This window comes from Corella eumyota, chromosome 4 (assembly GCF_963082875.1).
Source record: "Corella eumyota chromosome 4, kaCorEumy4.1, whole genome shotgun sequence".
Lineage (NCBI taxonomy): Eukaryota > Metazoa > Chordata > Ascidiacea > Phlebobranchia > Corellidae > Corella > Corella eumyota.
The window spans coordinates 7,201,575-7,218,213 of NC_137493.1; the positions used below are offsets into that span (position 1 = coordinate 7,201,575).

The 16,639-nt window shown below is 33.2% G+C and overlaps 3 protein-coding genes across 3 annotated transcripts; 1 reads left to right on the forward strand and 2 right to left on the reverse strand.

The window, feature by feature from the left end:
- The first annotated feature begins 316 nt into the window (after nucleotides 1-316).
- LOC145749420 (beta-1,3-galactosyltransferase 1-like) lies at nucleotides 317-2,735 on the forward strand. Its single transcript, XM_082565182.1, has 6 exons — nucleotides 317-583; nucleotides 690-730; nucleotides 872-1,006; nucleotides 1,084-1,312; nucleotides 1,504-1,939; nucleotides 2,199-2,735. Exons 1-6 carry the CDS (start codon nucleotides 450-452, stop codon nucleotides 2,391-2,393), a joined length of 1,170 nt encoding a protein of 389 aa, XP_082421308.1. The 5' UTR covers nucleotides 317-449; the 3' UTR covers nucleotides 2,394-2,735.
- Nucleotides 2,615-5,991, reverse strand: LOC145749419 (notchless protein homolog 1-like). The gene is made up of 12 exons (XM_082565180.1): nucleotides 5,818-5,991; nucleotides 5,586-5,720; nucleotides 5,321-5,403; nucleotides 4,943-5,099; nucleotides 4,730-4,864; nucleotides 4,440-4,595; nucleotides 4,029-4,211; nucleotides 3,754-3,858; nucleotides 3,580-3,677; nucleotides 3,392-3,494; nucleotides 3,184-3,311; nucleotides 2,615-3,081 (listed from the first exon to the last, which is right to left on the reverse strand). The coding sequence occupies exons 1-12, from the start codon at nucleotides 5,965-5,967 to the stop codon at nucleotides 3,069-3,071; spliced, it is 1,446 nt and encodes a 481-aa protein (XP_082421306.1). The 5' UTR covers nucleotides 5,968-5,991; the 3' UTR covers nucleotides 2,615-3,068.
- Nucleotides 5,992-6,641: 650 nt separating this feature from the next.
- LOC145750717 (uncharacterized) lies at nucleotides 6,642-16,520 on the reverse strand. The gene is made up of 29 exons (XM_082566802.1): nucleotides 16,463-16,520; nucleotides 16,064-16,197; nucleotides 15,637-15,814; nucleotides 15,142-15,386; nucleotides 14,823-15,002; nucleotides 14,643-14,747; nucleotides 14,326-14,509; nucleotides 13,897-14,041; nucleotides 13,598-13,693; nucleotides 13,359-13,510; nucleotides 13,181-13,287; nucleotides 12,861-13,032; nucleotides 12,546-12,719; nucleotides 12,147-12,272; nucleotides 11,956-12,072; nucleotides 11,435-11,650; nucleotides 10,990-11,156; nucleotides 10,037-10,435; nucleotides 9,474-9,956; nucleotides 9,131-9,395; nucleotides 8,832-9,053; nucleotides 8,508-8,728; nucleotides 8,177-8,346; nucleotides 7,633-7,899; nucleotides 7,413-7,539; nucleotides 7,195-7,335; nucleotides 6,867-7,068; nucleotides 6,740-6,798; nucleotides 6,642-6,668 (listed from the first exon to the last, which is right to left on the reverse strand). Exons 1-29 carry the CDS (start codon nucleotides 16,518-16,520, stop codon nucleotides 6,642-6,644), a joined length of 5,139 nt encoding a protein of 1,712 aa, XP_082422928.1.
- Between the last annotated feature and the right edge of the window lie 119 nt (nucleotides 16,521-16,639).

Consider the following 16,639-nt stretch of genomic DNA (forward strand, 5'->3'; position numbering starts at 1 on the left):
AATAATACACTAGAGAAAACAAAAAATCGATAGGTCGTCAAGCATGATTGGCTAATGTTTATATATTTTTCAGTAGGCTGACTTAACTGTTAGAAATTGAGATAAGACATTTTGAAATGCCTTACTGCATACGCCAGTTCAGAATAGAATGAGTTAAAAACTTGCACAAGCAAAATTTGTTCGGTAAGTTTTGTTACAGGAAGTACTTTACTGCTTTTGTTGCTTTTTTAATAAATAACATTTACACCAGAGGCTTAAACGGTACAATAATATATTCGATAGCGTAGGCAGTTCACTAATTTAAAGGCACATTCGCCTGCGGGTATTCGCATATACTTAAAAGTACCAACGTTCTTTCGAAAACAGGCAAGCGTTAAGGCAGTTAAGTAATCCATTTTATTAAAGCATTTTTAGTATTTTGTAGGATTTGGTAAAGTTTAGAAATTATCATGTTAAAAACTATCAAATTGGGTCGGTATCTTATTCGAGTTCGTTCAAGTGCTGTTACTTTATCGTTTATAACAATATCATTTCTTCTTTTGCTGCATGTAACTTCTTACAACAATGACGTTGATATTAACAGGTACTGGTATAATAAAGTTAAAAATTGGTGTTGTTTAAGTTAGCACATACACTTTGTGTAAGATTAGGTGTTTAGCGCATGTAACTAATTGTATGTTTTTACATAGATCAAGGTCAGTGTGTAATGAAATTAAAGGCACCCAAAAAGGTATTTGCAGTTTAGTTATTTTTTTTAAATGCATGCTATTACTTATGTACATACTAAGGAGTATGAATCACCAGTTGGCCTCTATAGAATACTATAGCGTTGTGTTTGTCTGCATGTATAAAAGCTTGTGGGTATTTATAGAGTCAAGCGACTGGGTTGAAGGAGGCGGAAAGTTAATATCCACAATGAACCAGGAGAGAGAAAAAGCCCAGTTTCCAATTACGCCAAAATTCCACACGAAGTTTCACAAAATTGAACACTGTAATGTCAATCCAGGTAAGTAGAAACAAAACAAGTAATTATATTTTGAAAGCCCACTTTAAATGTTTTAAATCATTATATTGCCGTTGCAGATCAAATAAAGTGGTCTATGATTTGCGTCGTCAAAAGCTCGGCGTTTAATATTGAAAGACGTAAAGCAATTCGCGAGACCTGGGCTTCAGTTAAAGTTTTTGAGAACGTACGCCTGGAAGTGATCTATGTGGTCGGCTTAACCAGCAACGAAACACTGCAAAATTTGATAATTAAAGAAAGTGAATCGCATGGCGATATTTTGCAGTTTAACATGGTGGATTCGGCAAAGTATGTAGAACAATTTATTATACTATAAATGTTTTACGAACTATATTTCTACAGCATTGAGCGTACTTGTAAATAATTTATAGTCTCTGAATCAATATAGGTTTTGTAGCATGCCGCGTTTATTTAAAGCAGTCAGCAGCAGCAGATGTTTACTTTTAAAACATTATGCTCATAAAATAAAACGTTTTTAGAACCGTTCCGGAAAAAGTTTTGGCCGGAATGCAGTGGGTTTCTGAAAACATTCCAGCGAGTTGGCTGTATTCTTCATTAGACGACGACGTTGTAGTTCAAGTTCCCAACCTTATTACATTTTTAAATTCTCTGATACAACCAGCACTTGACAGTGAGCCGCACTGTCCAACGAAAATGCCTTTAGTTTGCGTGTACAATTATCAGTCACGTGATGTACCAAATCGAAATATAGATAGTAAATGGTACATTTCGAACGATCAATATTCGGGCAATTCGTGGCCCGAGTATTGCCGCGGTGGTCTGTATACTTTACCGGTTGAAATGGTTGTCGATATGTTTGCAATATCAAGAAGGACAGAGTACCTATACTTGGACGATGTTTGGATAACTGGTTTTATGAGAAGAAAATTAGGCGATGGTGATGTTAATATAATAGTAAGTATAATTTGTAACATAACACAAATACACAGGAACCGTAATATGATCTAGCTTATAACCAGGAAAAAACCCACAATTAACGTTTTGTTTATTATCAACTGAGTATTATTATTTTAGGCCAGCATACATTTTGTTTGTTTTAATCCAATGTCTAACCGATATTTTTAAGTACAGCTGTTTAGTATAGCTGTTTTAAGTTAAACAACGTAACAACACTAAAAAAATAAACCAGCAAGATTTAAAATATTTTTTTTAGCCGGCACCAAATGCCATAAGATCTGAGTTTTCTTTTTATTTCAATTTTTTTAATTCCCATAACACGTTGGCACAACATTTGTGGGGCGACGTTTACTACATTTGGGAGAACGTTAATGTCGTCAGCAAACTTTACAAAGTGTGGGACTCGTGGAGAGGTGATCTGGAAGGACACCAAGTGTGCGTTTCTTATTAGGTTTAATTTTCTATAAATTTGTTTTTCTTTTTTTCAATTCATTAATAGTGCTCATGTAGAAGTACTTTAAATTATTATTTTTGCGCAGTCGTGAACTATGTGTAAGTAAAACGATATTTTATGTTAACAATTTGCTTAATACCAATTTATTTTTCGTACCAGCAAGCTTTATTGTTTTTACATATTGTCATAGCAACTTGTACTTATCACTGTACCTTTGCTTAAGTTGCAAAATAAATGCATTATTCTTAAAACTGCAAATTTTGAGAATGTTCGACGTACATTTTATTACTTAGTATATCAACCTTGCTTTTTTTACTAAGTAATCATAACACATTATTCTCAAGGGTTAAAGTGCCCTTGTGGACGACGTTTACAAATAAATTAAAAGGTTTTTATACACCTTCTACACCTGAACCCGTAACATTTAGCAGTTTTTTTTTAACAAAAGTCGAGGGCCAAGGCACTGCCATATATGTGTACTAGATGATAAATAGCAAAAAAAACAATTACACAATGTATTTTTACATAAATAAATTAGAATATGTAGTGTTTTTGATTTAGGGGAATTATAAAAGTCCATTTTAAAAAAATATTGTTGTCTTTCCTCATCCAGTTTTTTCCTTGGCACGAAGTCACCGATAATGTAGTTATTTTTAAACACCCAAAATGCCTTCATTTTCTCCATCTATAATATTGATAGAAATATGATAAATTTAAATTTCATAAATTATATGAGTAACTCAAGTACAATTAGTAAAAACCCCTCAAAGAAAGTTGTTATACTTACAATTTTAATACTCTGTCTTTTCCCCCACTCACAACTCGTTGTCCATCTGTGCTCCAATCAACCGCATAAACTTCGTCAGCATGACCTGGTAAATCCAACAGCAGTTTTCGTTTGTGGGCGTCCCATACCTAAACCAACATTGAATGTAGTAATACAACGTAACAAACAATAAAAAATAAATAGCTTTGGTATTGGAGTTTATTTTTACCTTTAAAGTACTGTCCCCACTTCCACTTACAAACAAGCGACTATCAGCAGACCAGGCAAGTTGGTATACCGAGCTAACGTGACCACGTAATGATGCCAGAAACCTAAATGTTTATTTTACATATAGTTTAAAATTTTAAAATAAAAGGCTTTTTTGTTTAATATAAGTATTTATGCCCAAGTAATTACTTTCCAGATTTTCCATCCCACAGCTTAATTGATTTGTCGAACGACGCAGAAGCTATTAATCTGGTATCAGGTGAAAATCGAACATCGTTTACAAGAGCCTGGGTTAGGGTGAAAAATTGTTATTGCGTGGCATTATGTCTTTAACTATCGCTAAAAGAAACAACATGGCTGTACCTGATGACCAGTCATTCTAGCCAATGGCCTTTTCTCTTCTGAAGGATTCCAAAGAAACAAAGTAAAATCATCAGATCCTGATACCATTCGTTCATTAGAATTCCCCTAAATTACATTTTTTTTTATATCACAACCATTGCTACTCTTTGATGCAACATTAATAAATCTGTTTTGTAACTGCTGAAAGCACAAAAGTAACCACAAGACAATAACATTAGTATAGGTATTGTTAAATTAACGTTTTTGTAATAGGTTCAATATTTAACTTAATTTACCAAAACAGCTTTATATCGATCCTGAGCTTTCTGTTGTAACGAAGATGGAGACATATTGAGATCTTTAGCAACAAGAGTTGCTTCTGCAGGTTCAAAGGCCCCAGTCCTCATAACATAATCTGTACTTAAAGCCAATACATTTACCCAGTGACCATGGCCTTGAAGAGTTCTGCACAGAACACCCTTGAAAATGATTTAAATTTTATACAAATATTAGTTTTGTTTATTTTACATAAATTTTTTGTCAACATGAAGAGGCTGCTTTTACAAAGTACTATTATATGAGCTTTTACAAAGTACTATTATATGGGGATCAAACTTGAGACTTTATGTTGTTAAGTCAAGTGTTCTCACTACTACACAATTTCAGAAAAGGCTTTGAAACGTGTTTTAATATTAAAAAATTCTTACATCTTTTGGTCTCCAAACTTTTATAGTTCGATCCTGTGAAGCGCTGTATATTAAATCCTCACCCGACCATCTTATACATGTTATACTCTGAAGATGACTCGAAAGAATAATTAAACTTTGACCAATCACCACATCCCAAATCCGAATTGTGGAGTCCTAAAAATTGAGCAAAAAATAATGTTAAAATATAATTACAAAAATTTAACAAAGCAATTTTGTGCAAAAATAGACCAGTCTAATTTAAGTTTTGTACGGTTTCCTTTATTAGAGCAGTATTATATTTAATGTACCTTGGATGAGCTAGCAAGTTGTCTACATTCCCCATCTAAATGTAAAGGTTTCCAACACAGGCAAGTTATCCATTGCTTGTGGCCAAACATTGTTTTTCCTATTTGTTTTCCTGACTTTGGATCCCATATACATACCTTTAATAACAAACAAAAAATTGTTGATTTCTAACGAAAACATGGGTAAAAACATAAAAAATTGAACAATAAGTTGACCTGTCCATTCTTGCATCCAGATGCTAATTTTTTTCCATCTGCTGACCAAGCAATTGATAAAACCCAGTGTTTGTGAGCCTTACATGTATAATGTGGGGTTTCTGTGCTGAGGTCCCAGAATCTCACAGTTGTGTCACCAGAGCCACTAGCTAAATATCTAAACAAAGTCAAATACTATATATAAAATAAATGATATGAAAGAAAATATTTTATCCAACAAAAAATCTATATATATATATAAGAGCTTTATATATCTTTGTATAACACACTTTTTTTTGGTGTAAAATATAACCAAAACTGCTATTTGATATATTCTGACAATTAAAATAATGCTTGTAAAATTCATTTGGTTGCTGTATATATAATTTATTTTCTTACTTTGCATTTGGACTAAACACAGCAGACAGAACGGCTTCTGCATGACCTTCTATGGAGGAGGTACATCTAGTTACTGCTCTTACCTGTTTACAACATGTATTTTTTTAATTTAAAACAGTAAAAAAAGGAAAAATTTATATACTAAATTATGGATCAAACAAATTTTTGGAAAAATTTTAAAGACACATTTAGAAAAAAACTTAAATGTATTAGTTAAAAATTTTAAAAATTGAAAAATATATTAAAAAAGTTATAATCTTCTTACCTTGAACACGGCTTGAGGTTGGTATATAATATTTAAACATCCCTCAAATGATATTTTTCCTTTTTCCACAATCGTTTTTAGATCTGTTAATATTTCTTCATCGTTGACAAAAAATGCATAAGGTGTTTCTTCCTCCTATAAGTTAATCATATTTTAAAATATTATTAAAACTTTATACATTTTAAATTTTTGTACAGCATGACAGAATTATTTAAATATCTTCAGATCTTACGTTTTCTAACAGTGAGTTACACAGAAGTTGTAGCTGTTTTGTGTTTAATGACAGTGGGACATCAAGTGGTGGTCCAGTTGTTTCCCCGTTATCGCTTTTTAATTGTACGAGAACAGAACTTCCAGTTTCTCCCTCTTCCATATTTTCCATGATAATTAAATATTTTTCTGATTGTTAAAAATATATTGCTAAAATAAAAACATGATTTTAATTTTTGAGGTACTTGCACAAAAAGTATGGCATTTGATTTTTTCTTTTGGTAATTATTATTAATCAATGTAGAATATAATTTTTTGTAACAGTTTTGACAGACTGACTGACAGACATAAAAAAGCAGACAAGCAAACTGGACTAACTGACTTTTAATAGTTTAGCAGTTTTAGTCACAGAAACTTAACAACTGACTAAAGAACTAACACGTTTATGTGTTATTGTTTTATAAAGGACATCAAAACGAATAGAGTAATTAAAATACATCTTAACTTAGTTAAAAATGTCATACTACTGTTGGTGTGGTTTTAGAAAATCGAGATAAGAAACAAAACACGAAACACGTGTGTATTTTGTGCAGTGTTGCCAAATAAAAAAAATAACAGAAATATCTTATAATAAAATTTTATTTTCACAAGAAAAAAGTCAACAAAATTCTAAAAACACTAACTAAAAATAGCTTAATTTGACATATTTATTTCATTTAGGTATCACAAAAAAATTTTAAACTAAAATTTTAAGGCCTGAATTACATAACATTTTTTCTAAGAACTTTTATAAAATTATAAACGACGCAACTTATGTACAAGATTTTCCAACACAAAAAAACACAACTAATTTTTTAAAATGTGCTTCTTTTTCTGTATAGAATTGAAATTACTACTAGTATTGTAAAAACATAGGCCATTCCAAGCAGAATTGGCAGATTTACCGAACTCTCTTCATGTTTCAGTACCAAACTCTCAGCAACATCTCGTTTATTCCGTTTGTCTAGAAAGCAAATAGGTAAGATTTAATAAAGTCAAACCTATTGCTAATATCAAAAGTGAACTACTTACTTGCATCAAGAAATAATACGATTTCAAAAGGCCCAACTGACACCATTTTCTCAGTATCAAACTTGTGTTTTTTGTTTGCTTTCAAGTTGACTTTTTCAGTTCCATTCAGGTTGGGTGGTACAACTTTAACAACAGCTGTATAGGGATGCCCATTTCGACTAAGTCCGACAGCCTGACGTGACCTAGTATCGTCGTCTGTTTTCTACAAAAAGTATACAGTGCTGTAGTTCAAAAAAATACATAGTAACACAAAAAAATAGCAGATTGTAAAAAGTAAAACAACATGTAGTATTTTGTGCTTTAGAAGGTCTCTGTTTTTAGTTAATACCTGCATGGTATGAAACAGGGACGAATAGGTTTCCCGACTAAAATGAGAGTCGGGTAAATTATTTGTTGATCTTCGTTTTCTTGAGCTTGTTGTAGCACAATTTGGTTGACACTCTGTCTCGTCTGTGTTGCAAACGCTTACCTAAATGTTAATAGTAATGGTCACATATCTAACAAAAAACCTTAAGTTTTAGGAACCATTTAATGCGCTTTACTTACCGTACAGTGAATAAACACGTTTTCAGCCCTAGTGTCTCTTTCTGTCCATCCAAACACACGAACTGAAAACCTTCCAGATCTTGAATCTCCGTTTGATATAATTGCAACAAAAGGAGTGACAGGACAACTAATTTGTAAATTTAAAAATAGAGTATTAAAATGTTAAAAGCGGATTTTTATTAAAAAAGAATTAAATCAAAAAGGGATAAGAAATATGAACCTTTGTTCTATTAAGTAAAGCAGCGGTTCTCTGGTGCTCTGAGATGACGTCACGAAACACGTGTCCATGATAAGAACAGCGTCATCTGACGGAAGTAAATCCCTCGATCTTAAATCGACAGCAACATATACGATTTCCCCTTCAGCCAACCTTACAAGCTGCGAATTTTGGCCGGGGTCAACGACAATAGGTCGGGTGTATCCTGAGTTTCGAAACAATGTAATATCAACCTCGAACGTACCACTAGATGTCGTAACTTCCACTTCTCTGTAAGATAATTAAGCGTGTGTTTGTTAGTGTATTGTATTTTACAGTAGTCAAAACATATTCACCAAGTATAAATAAACTGGCATTACTACCTCGCTTTAAAATAAGTACAACTTATTACCTATATGTTTAGCATAAAAGTAAACTAAAGCCCAATAAATAGAAAGTAAACTAAAGCCCAATTTATTTCTAAAAAAATTATTTAACTAAATGTTTTATTTAATTAAATTTTATTTAATTAAAATTTATTTAATTAACTTTTATAAACTGTTGTTACCTCCGGTAGGATTCGATAGATAGGCCTCCCTGTTCAGAAGAATCTGACGAAATTGTCAAATTTCGTTGATAAACACAAGTAAAATCCATTAGAATTACCGTGGATCGAACCCAGACATCACTAACTTGCCATAGAACTTGGTTTCGGATTTTGTGTTCACTGGGCGTAATCTAAAATTAGGATTCATGAAATAATTAAAAATAATTTAAAGTGCAACTGTGATTTTAAAATGATTTTTTTAGGCGGAAAAAGTTGACAAAAACACAGTTCAGGTATTTTCCAAAGACCGAGCATAAAGAAACTAACAACACCATTAATAAAACATATCTACCTCTAATAAAGAGCCACACGATGTATCCATAGGGCTTGGCACAACTACCACATAATAATCAGTACCGTTATAAATATCAAAAAACGATTTACAACCGACCGAGTCACTCGCAGCTAAACTGACATAATCGGGATTGTTGTCCAGAAGGCCCTCGTCTGACACCACGCGGCGATCAAAAGACACCAAAATATTGTCGGAGCCGCAGAAAATATCAGGCCCACCTAGTAAACACAAATTTAACAAATTCACGTTTAATATTAAAAAAAAATTTGATTAACATTTTATTTTAGATAAACTTTTTAGGTTTTAAGCAATTTCACTCACGATAATCACAGTTTTTTCCTTGCCAGCCAGGTGCACAGACACAATGATAAAGTCGAGTGAGTTGTTCGTTGTAGCGACAAACACCATTGTTGTTGCATGGTGACGGGCTACATTGTGCCACGCAATCGCCTACGTCACAAGTTTCGGTTTCCATGGTTTCGCCGACGCAGGTATCAGGAAAATCCCCTAAACACTTCCGTGACCTCGTCCACAGACCAACAGCTGCAAATAAAATTGATAAAGGTTTATTAATTTGAACTAGAATTTATAAAAAAAATTAAATTAATTTGAATTTTTACCGCATGACTGACTACATTGACCCCAAGACGACCACCCGCTCCATGCCCCACATTGCCCTCTAGTGCACAACTCTACGTCATAAACATCTCCCTCGCATTGCTCAGGGAAGTCCCCAAAGCATTCTCGATCACGCTGTCTGTTGCCCTCGTCACAGGTGGCTGAACAATCCGACCACGTGGACCATTCTAGCCAATAGGAACAGCGACCAAAAGTGCAGTTTCGGATTTCGTTCTGTTCATATTCTTCTTCCCGGTTTATTTCAACCTAACATAAAAATAAAATTTAAAAAAAATTTTATAACAATTTTCAAACAAATAGAGATTAAGATTTTCGTACATTTACTTGTCTGCTTTCGTCAGTTAAAGCATCGGTGTCGTTTGCTCCTAAATTACAAGTTTCCAGGGAGTCGGATCCGCATGTTCTTCTTCTCACGGACACCCCTATGTCACATGTCTCCGAACAAGTTCCCCATTGTGACCAATCCTCCCATCTTGCGCAACTTAACAATCCTTCACAAATGCCGACTTCTTCGAAACCAGTAGCGTCACATAGATCAGGAAAGTCTCCGAGACAAGGCCGAGATCGGGTTCGATTACCTTCTTCCCCACACGTGATTGAGCAAGGCCCCCACGTACCCCATGTCCCCCAACTTTGACATTCGCCAAGGTTGCAAGGTTCGTTTACGAAGACCGGGTCGTCTTCGGAGCATTCGAAGTCACCCAAGCAGTTTCTGGTTCGAGTCTGGGTCCCCCCGCCACACGAGACACTACATTCACTCCAGGGTACCCACTCATCCAATCTGGCACATTCTCCTAAATTACAATCCTGAAGAAAGAACAAAAAATTGTAAATGGTAAAATTTAGTATAATTTCTCTACGTAGGTTTAATTAGTAATTACACTTACTCCTGTATTTATAGTTTCTCCTCCTAATGCTTCACATAACTCAACCGGAAAGTCCCCTAAACAGTCACGTGACCTTTCCCTAAAACCGTTATCGCACGACGCCGAGCATCCACCCCAAGAACCCCATTCGCCCCAGAAGGAACATTCCCCCAAGTTGCAGAAACCCGTCTCACTCGAATTACCGTCTAGGGGGCAGGGTTCTCCTGGAGGAATATCTCCCAAGCATTCGCGCTCCCTAAACCGGGTTGATTCACCGCAGGTGCTTCTGCAAGGTGTCCACGACTCCCATAACGCCCAAGAAGGGCATATACCCTGATTACAGAATCTTGAATCGGTGCCTCCCACGCCGTTTTTGGAGGGAGGACAAGGGAATTCACCTTGGCAAACTCTAAGCCTTTCCTATTTTAAAAATGAATAAAACTAGTTTTTAAAACTTCTATTTCTTTTTTTGTAGGTTTAAATAAATTATTCTTTTTTTACAATTGAACTACATTTAAAGAGATAGTTTGGTCGTAGAGTTTCTTTTTTAATTATGTTGGAATTTTTTCAACTTGCACGAGGATACCATTATTTTAAAAATTGGTCAAGTAGATTTTGAGATATCAGGATTTGAAGGTAAATATTGTAAATAGGGAAAGCCCCAACGACCCGTTTGTTGTACTTTTTTAAAAAATTTTTTGGCAGAAAACAAACTTAACATAAAAAGCAATATTTAGCCATATTATATAAAACATTTTTTAATTTTAAAGTATTTTTAATTAGGTAGGCTGTATTTGAAAAATTCTAACAAATTAAGGCTTTATACGACTCGCGAACGTAGGGATTTTCCCTATTTATAATATTTACCTTCAAATTACGATATCTCAAAAACTACTTGACCAATTTTTAAAATAATTGTATCCTCGAAGATTTTAAAATAATCGTATCCTTGAAGATTTTCCAGTATTCCTTACCTGTAAACCTTCCTCACATGTAGTAGTACATTCACTCCAACTCGACCATTCACTCCACTGAGGACAAACTCCGAGAGAGCAATTTACTGTCTCGATCGAGGGGCCTGGCAAGGTGTTACACGCGTCCGGGTAATCACCGGTGCATTGTCTTGTTCGTTCGCTAATACCTTTAAGATAATAAATTTAATGCAATTAGACCCAGGAGATATAAAAATAGAGATTTAATAAAAACGTGATGGCAAAATAGGTAAATTTTCCGTGTTTAAGAGACACTGTTATTACCCTTTTTGCACTGCGCTTGGTGTTTAAGGCTAGCTTAAATATTCCCAACAGATTATAAATACAAGGTAATATAACAAAAAAACATCATAGGTATTGCTTAGTTGTGTAAATCTTCGTGCCAAATTATTATAAATATAACACATATGAATAGCTCAACATATACCTTCGTTACACGATTGCGAACATTCTGACCACGACGACCAATCCGACCAACTTGGACATTTTCCAGTGTTACAATCCTCACTGTCCTCTAACAATCCTTCGCAAACTTTCGACCCCGGCTCGTCTCCGTCACAAAATCTCGATCTTCTTCGTGTCCCCCCGTCACAGGTCACCGAACACGAGACCCAGGTTGACCAAGGAGCCCAACCGGGTGTTTCTTGAATAAAAAAAGGAGTTAACCCTTTACGCGCTAAAAGTGGCTTTGTGGATAATAATCCTAAACTTGAGTCCGTGCATTCGACAAAGAGTTAAATAAGTGCTTTTGTTTAAAATGGTAAATATATTACATAAAGATTTTCGGTGTTTAATAACTCAAATTTGTGTATTTGTAACAATATTGGAATGTTGCAATCTTTATTCAAGTGTCTTTATGTACTTTAGAATTAATTACTCTTAAAATATTGCTAAAGAAAAATACCAATTTATAATTTAATATTTAATAAATGTTGACATGTTAAAAACCTTTGCAAGACATGATCCAGGCCTGACTTCGCGGCATCGGCAACAACTCTGTTGAAGTCTTTAGAAAGTAAAAAAAGAAGCCACGTGACATGGTTCGAGAAATTCCGGCACATAAACCTAAAACAAAAAAAATGTGAATTTTGTAAAGGAATTCATAAAATATATGTCCTGCTTATCATCTATGAAGGTACCTCGAAATAGGGTGCATTTTTCTTGAGCGGAAACTAATGTAAAGGCAAATTGACGTTGTCCGTTAACAAACAAATCTCCATTTAATTCCACATCGCTGCTCATGTCATATTCACAAGTAATAGGAACTTTAAAACGAAAATAAAAATTTAGATTTTATTTTGAAAATTGACATTAAGTTTAAGGTTAAATGAGCGAGTGTTTTATAATATTGGTTGCTTAAATTTTGGAATAGTTAGTGACAAATACGTATCTTTGACGTGAGTTTTTAGTATTACCAAAACTTAGTCTTCAAATCAACTAAAAAGTAATAAATTTCGAAGTTCTCACTGTCCTAACTATATTTAATTTATAATTTATATTTAATCGTTGTTTTATTAGGGATAAAAAAATTAACTTACTTGTGCATTCATCAGTGTTACAATCCATTGTTTCAACTCTATCTTCCTTTTCCTTGCAATCCTCTGATAAACAGTTGCGGATCCTAGTGGCCACCCCACCATTACAACTAAGGCTGCACTGAGACCATCCACTCCATAGACTCCAACCAGTCGCCTCCTCGACACCAGATTCCACTAAAAATAATATTCATAAAATTTAAAATAAAAATTACCTGTTATTATTTAAACTTCTATTTTTTATTAGTATTTGAATTTCGATGTTTTCTTTTTTTACATTAAAAAAATAACACAAAATTTAGAAATCGATTTTTTTACCATTGTACATCCATATAGAGGACGAAAGGGGAGGAGCGTAAATCCAACCCACTTGACCATCGGGAAGTGTTTTAAATGAATCATCCCTGTTTCCCCAAACTACACAATCACCCTCGCACGTAATCGAACCCTCGACGTTCGAGAAAGAGTAATCACTTGTTGAAACGGGGTCCTATAAAAAAGTTTATTCCATTAAGTGTATTTGTTTACATACCAATAAATTATTTAACATATTTTTTATACACCAAATAAATTTAATATAAATTAGATTTTTTTTTATTTTTCTTTTTTATACTTTTATTTATATAATAGTAAATTACCCTAATAAAGTTTCCAAAGGTATTTGCAATTCCGAGAATATATTCATTTGCATCGTTGTTGTACCAACCCACTAAAAACGTTTCTCTTTCGGCGTACAAATCATCAGCTAAAATAAGAATGTAAACATCAATATAATTTTAATTAAAAAAAAATCATGTTTTTTAGTGATAAACTTACTTAAAAAATTCCTCGCAATAGAAGGATCTCTCTCTGTTGTCCCATTGGTCGATGTTAACCATGTGATGGGGTCAAATGATTGCTGACCCGTGATGGGATCTTCAGCGTTGTAGATTGTCGTGAAACCAATACCACGACCTTCACAACACTCACTAAACAGCACAAAGATGTTCAAAAATATTGATTTTGTGATTTCCACTTTGTATACACATTTAAAGTTTTTGTTAAAAAAATCTTACGCTTCTTGTGCATTGAAGACCAATTTGTATCCAGAAGTTCCTTCGGCCAGTTGACCCAGCTGAGCAGTACTAAATCCCCTACCATTTCCATCTGATCTGTTAAATTATTAAACATATATATGTATTTAGTACATGTGATAGACTAAAATATGTATTGTCGATTTTTTAGGTCTTTCTTATAAGAGGTAAGTTTTAAGCAAAAACAACCAAGCCTAATGTATTAAAAAAAAATAAAAAGCATTGAAGTAGAATAGATTATTTTAAACAACTCTATCACAAACTCAAATGTCTAATTTTACTTGTATATTAATGTTCCAGTTAACGAATCTCCAAGAGAAATTCCCTTTGGAAAAAGATCAGCAGTACAGACAGTAATAAATTGTTTCTCGATGGAATGATAGTTAACAAGTTGGCCCAACGAGTGAGAACAACCCCAGGCATCTCCTATAATAATACATATGTTAACATGTATGTACATACACCTACAAAATTTGTACATTCTGATGCGTAATTTGAGATTTAATTACATATTACTTAAGTTAAGATAGCAAAAATGTATCTATTATATAGCAAAACTGTCTATTACGCCATTGGCAAAATAGCAAAAACATATATATTATACACGTACACATTACAATTATACCATTGCTCTAACAACTATTTTCCAAGACTTTACGCTGCATTTTCTGTAAAGTTATACAAGTTAAAAGTAAGTTAAATAAGTTTACCGAATTTTACAAACTCCTGATTTGGAATCGGAAACGAAGTAGTTCTAAGCACTCCGCGATCATCAACAAAACTAAGTTGTTCGCCGTTGGTTGCATTTGCAAAGTTGTCGATCCCATAAACACTAAAGTAAGCTGCAAAGAAACCATCACCGTACGAAAGTCTAAAATCCCCGACGTTTCTGTCCTGCAAAACCAAAAAGTTTTATTTTTAAAGTGAAGTAGGATTTAAAAGTATGCAAACGAAGTGTACGTAAAAATGTATTTATTTTGTTATTATGGACTAACTTTTTAAATGGTAAAAACTAAAAGGTACTTACTGGGGTAGCAATTGCTGAATTTAAAAAAGTTGACCACTGCACACTAAAATCACTTCTATAAAATTGAAGATAGATTTTTCGTTCTCGTTCATCCAGCGAATCCATCTATAATTAAACCACGTGTTCTTTTACAAAATAAGTCAAATAAAAATGAATATTAAAACGAACAGAATGACTTACAAATATTAGAACCGCAAATCTTCCGTCGTGAAATCCATAAATTCCGGCAACCTTCCCTGCTACTCCGTTAACCCTAGCTTCCAGATGTTTATACGGCGTGTCCGATTGGTCGAGAAGAAACACGTGACCCAAGTCAGTTTCGTCGGTTAGGCCGATTATCGAAAAGTTTGACGTAACAGGCTAAAAAGATAAAAAAAACTTGTGAAAATTGTAATAACGAATTAATTTTCCAATATTAACAACCCAATATCTAGTAAATATTTCATATTTATTTATTATAGTACAGTGCTAATTATATTTATATGGTACACTAAAGTACGTGGTAATATGTCCTTGGTGAAATAGTGCAGCGGGAATAAGTGCACCAACTATCTAGCATTGCTTCTGTATACAACTCGTCGGGCAAAGGAAACTCTTTGAGCGTAATTCGATAACCGTCAGATGTCGCAACAGAGGTATGATATGTTCCGGATGGCATCAGACCGTTTTGTGGAAAAACGTCAGCAGCAAAAGATTGTTTTAGGTCTATATTCTTCAGAATTGTCATCATTGGAATGGTAGAGCCTAAATAATACGAAACAAAAAATTAAAAGGTAATGGTTTAAATCCAAACTTTTATATGTTATTATAGACAAGAAAAATTTGATTTAGTTAAACCCAAAATTAAAAAAATATTTTTTTCCATCCATCACTCGAGCCAATCAATTTTGTAAAAATCATTGTTTAGACAGATTGTGACGCAAATGACAAAAACAACAATTTTTTGCAGCTATAAACAATTTCAATTTAAAATAAATAAATATAAACATTTCACCTTGCATGACAGGTTCGAAATATCCATCCATTTCTGGCGCGGCCATCAACTTATAATCCAGATCATTTTCGCACATTTTTAACCAAACTGTACAATTTCCGTCTTCGGTGAAAATTAGCCCGTTCTCGTCTGATGTTGTGACAAATAGTTTTGTGTTTTGTATACCAGTTGCTATAGCCTGAATGTTTATATGAAAAGGAATATTAAATGGAATATAAGAGATTTCATTACTTTAGATTTAAAACCTTAAGTTTTATTTTAAAACGAAATTTATGTCTAAAACATAAAGTAAAGATTTAGAATATTTATACAATAACTAAATATTGGTTAAAATATTTTCTCTAAAAATATCATTTTTTCTTACTAGTTTTAGTTTTTTTGCTTGGAAATTAAATTATTTTTACTATTATTAAGTTATATAACTAACCCTGCACGAGTCGTCTTCATCACATATTTCTTTCGCATCTTCATACTCGATCATCATTCGACCAATGCGAAAAGGTAAAGTATCAGAACTAGGGTTTATCATTGCATTGTTATATTCCTTGTAGTCACATGCTTCTATAAATATATAAAAAAGGTGTCAACTAAAAATTAAAATTTGCAATAAATAAATTATATGGATTTTTATAAATTATATAATGTCAATATGAATTACTTACTTGTTAAAAAAACAAATAAACAATAAATTTAAAAAAAAAATTAATTTAAAAAATACGATAAAAATACGTTTATTTAAAAATATTAAGTTTTATACAAAAATGAAAGAAAATGCTATCTAATATTGCGTTAAAAAACATTTATAAATTTCTAATTTCTAACCTACCTAAATCAGTATTTGCGGATACAAAACCAAAAAATGCAATACATATATAAAACAACATATCGATTTCAAATGAATCGAAATCCTATACCACCTAACCCTTTTATCGGATCACTTCCTAAAAAATTGCAAGTTTAACTAGCGACAATTTAAAGTTGACCTGGTCTTGACAACGTCAAT

Bases quoted from the DNA above. Each gene is read 5' to 3' on its own strand.
- LOC145749420 (XM_082565182.1), top strand. From the start codon at position 450: ATGTTAAAAACTATCAAATTGGGTCGGTATCTTATTCGAGTTCGTTCA. The intron at 731-871 runs GTATTTGCAGTT...GGGTATTTATAG, and splicing joins AATTAAAGGCACCCAAAAAG to AGTCAAGCGACTGGGTTGAA. The intron at 1,313-1,503 runs GTATGTAGAACA...AAACGTTTTTAG, and splicing joins AACATGGTGGATTCGGCAAA to AACCGTTCCGGAAAAAGTTT.
- LOC145749419 (XM_082565180.1), bottom strand. From the start codon at position 5,967: ATGGAAAATATGGAAGAGGGAGAAACTGGAAGTTCTGTTCTCGTACAA. The intron at 4,212-4,439 runs GTAAGAATTTTT...ATCATTTTCAAG, and splicing joins AAGTTTGGAGACCAAAAGAT to GGTGTTCTGTGCAGAACTCT. The intron at 3,312-3,391 runs GTAAAAATAAAC...ATGTTGGTTTAG, and splicing joins GTGGGGACAGTACTTTAAAG to GTATGGGACGCCCACAAACG.
- LOC145750717 (XM_082566802.1), bottom strand. From the start codon at position 16,520: ATGTTGTTTTATATATGTATTGCATTTTTTGGTTTTGTATCCGCAAAT. The intron at 15,003-15,141 runs GTACTTTAGTGT...TTATCTTTTTAG, and splicing joins CACCAAGGACATATTACCAC to CCTGTTACGTCAAACTTTTC. The intron at 6,799-6,866 runs GTAAGTAGTTCA...TTTGCTTTCTAG, and splicing joins CGTATTATTTCTTGATGCAA to ACAAACGGAATAAACGAGAT.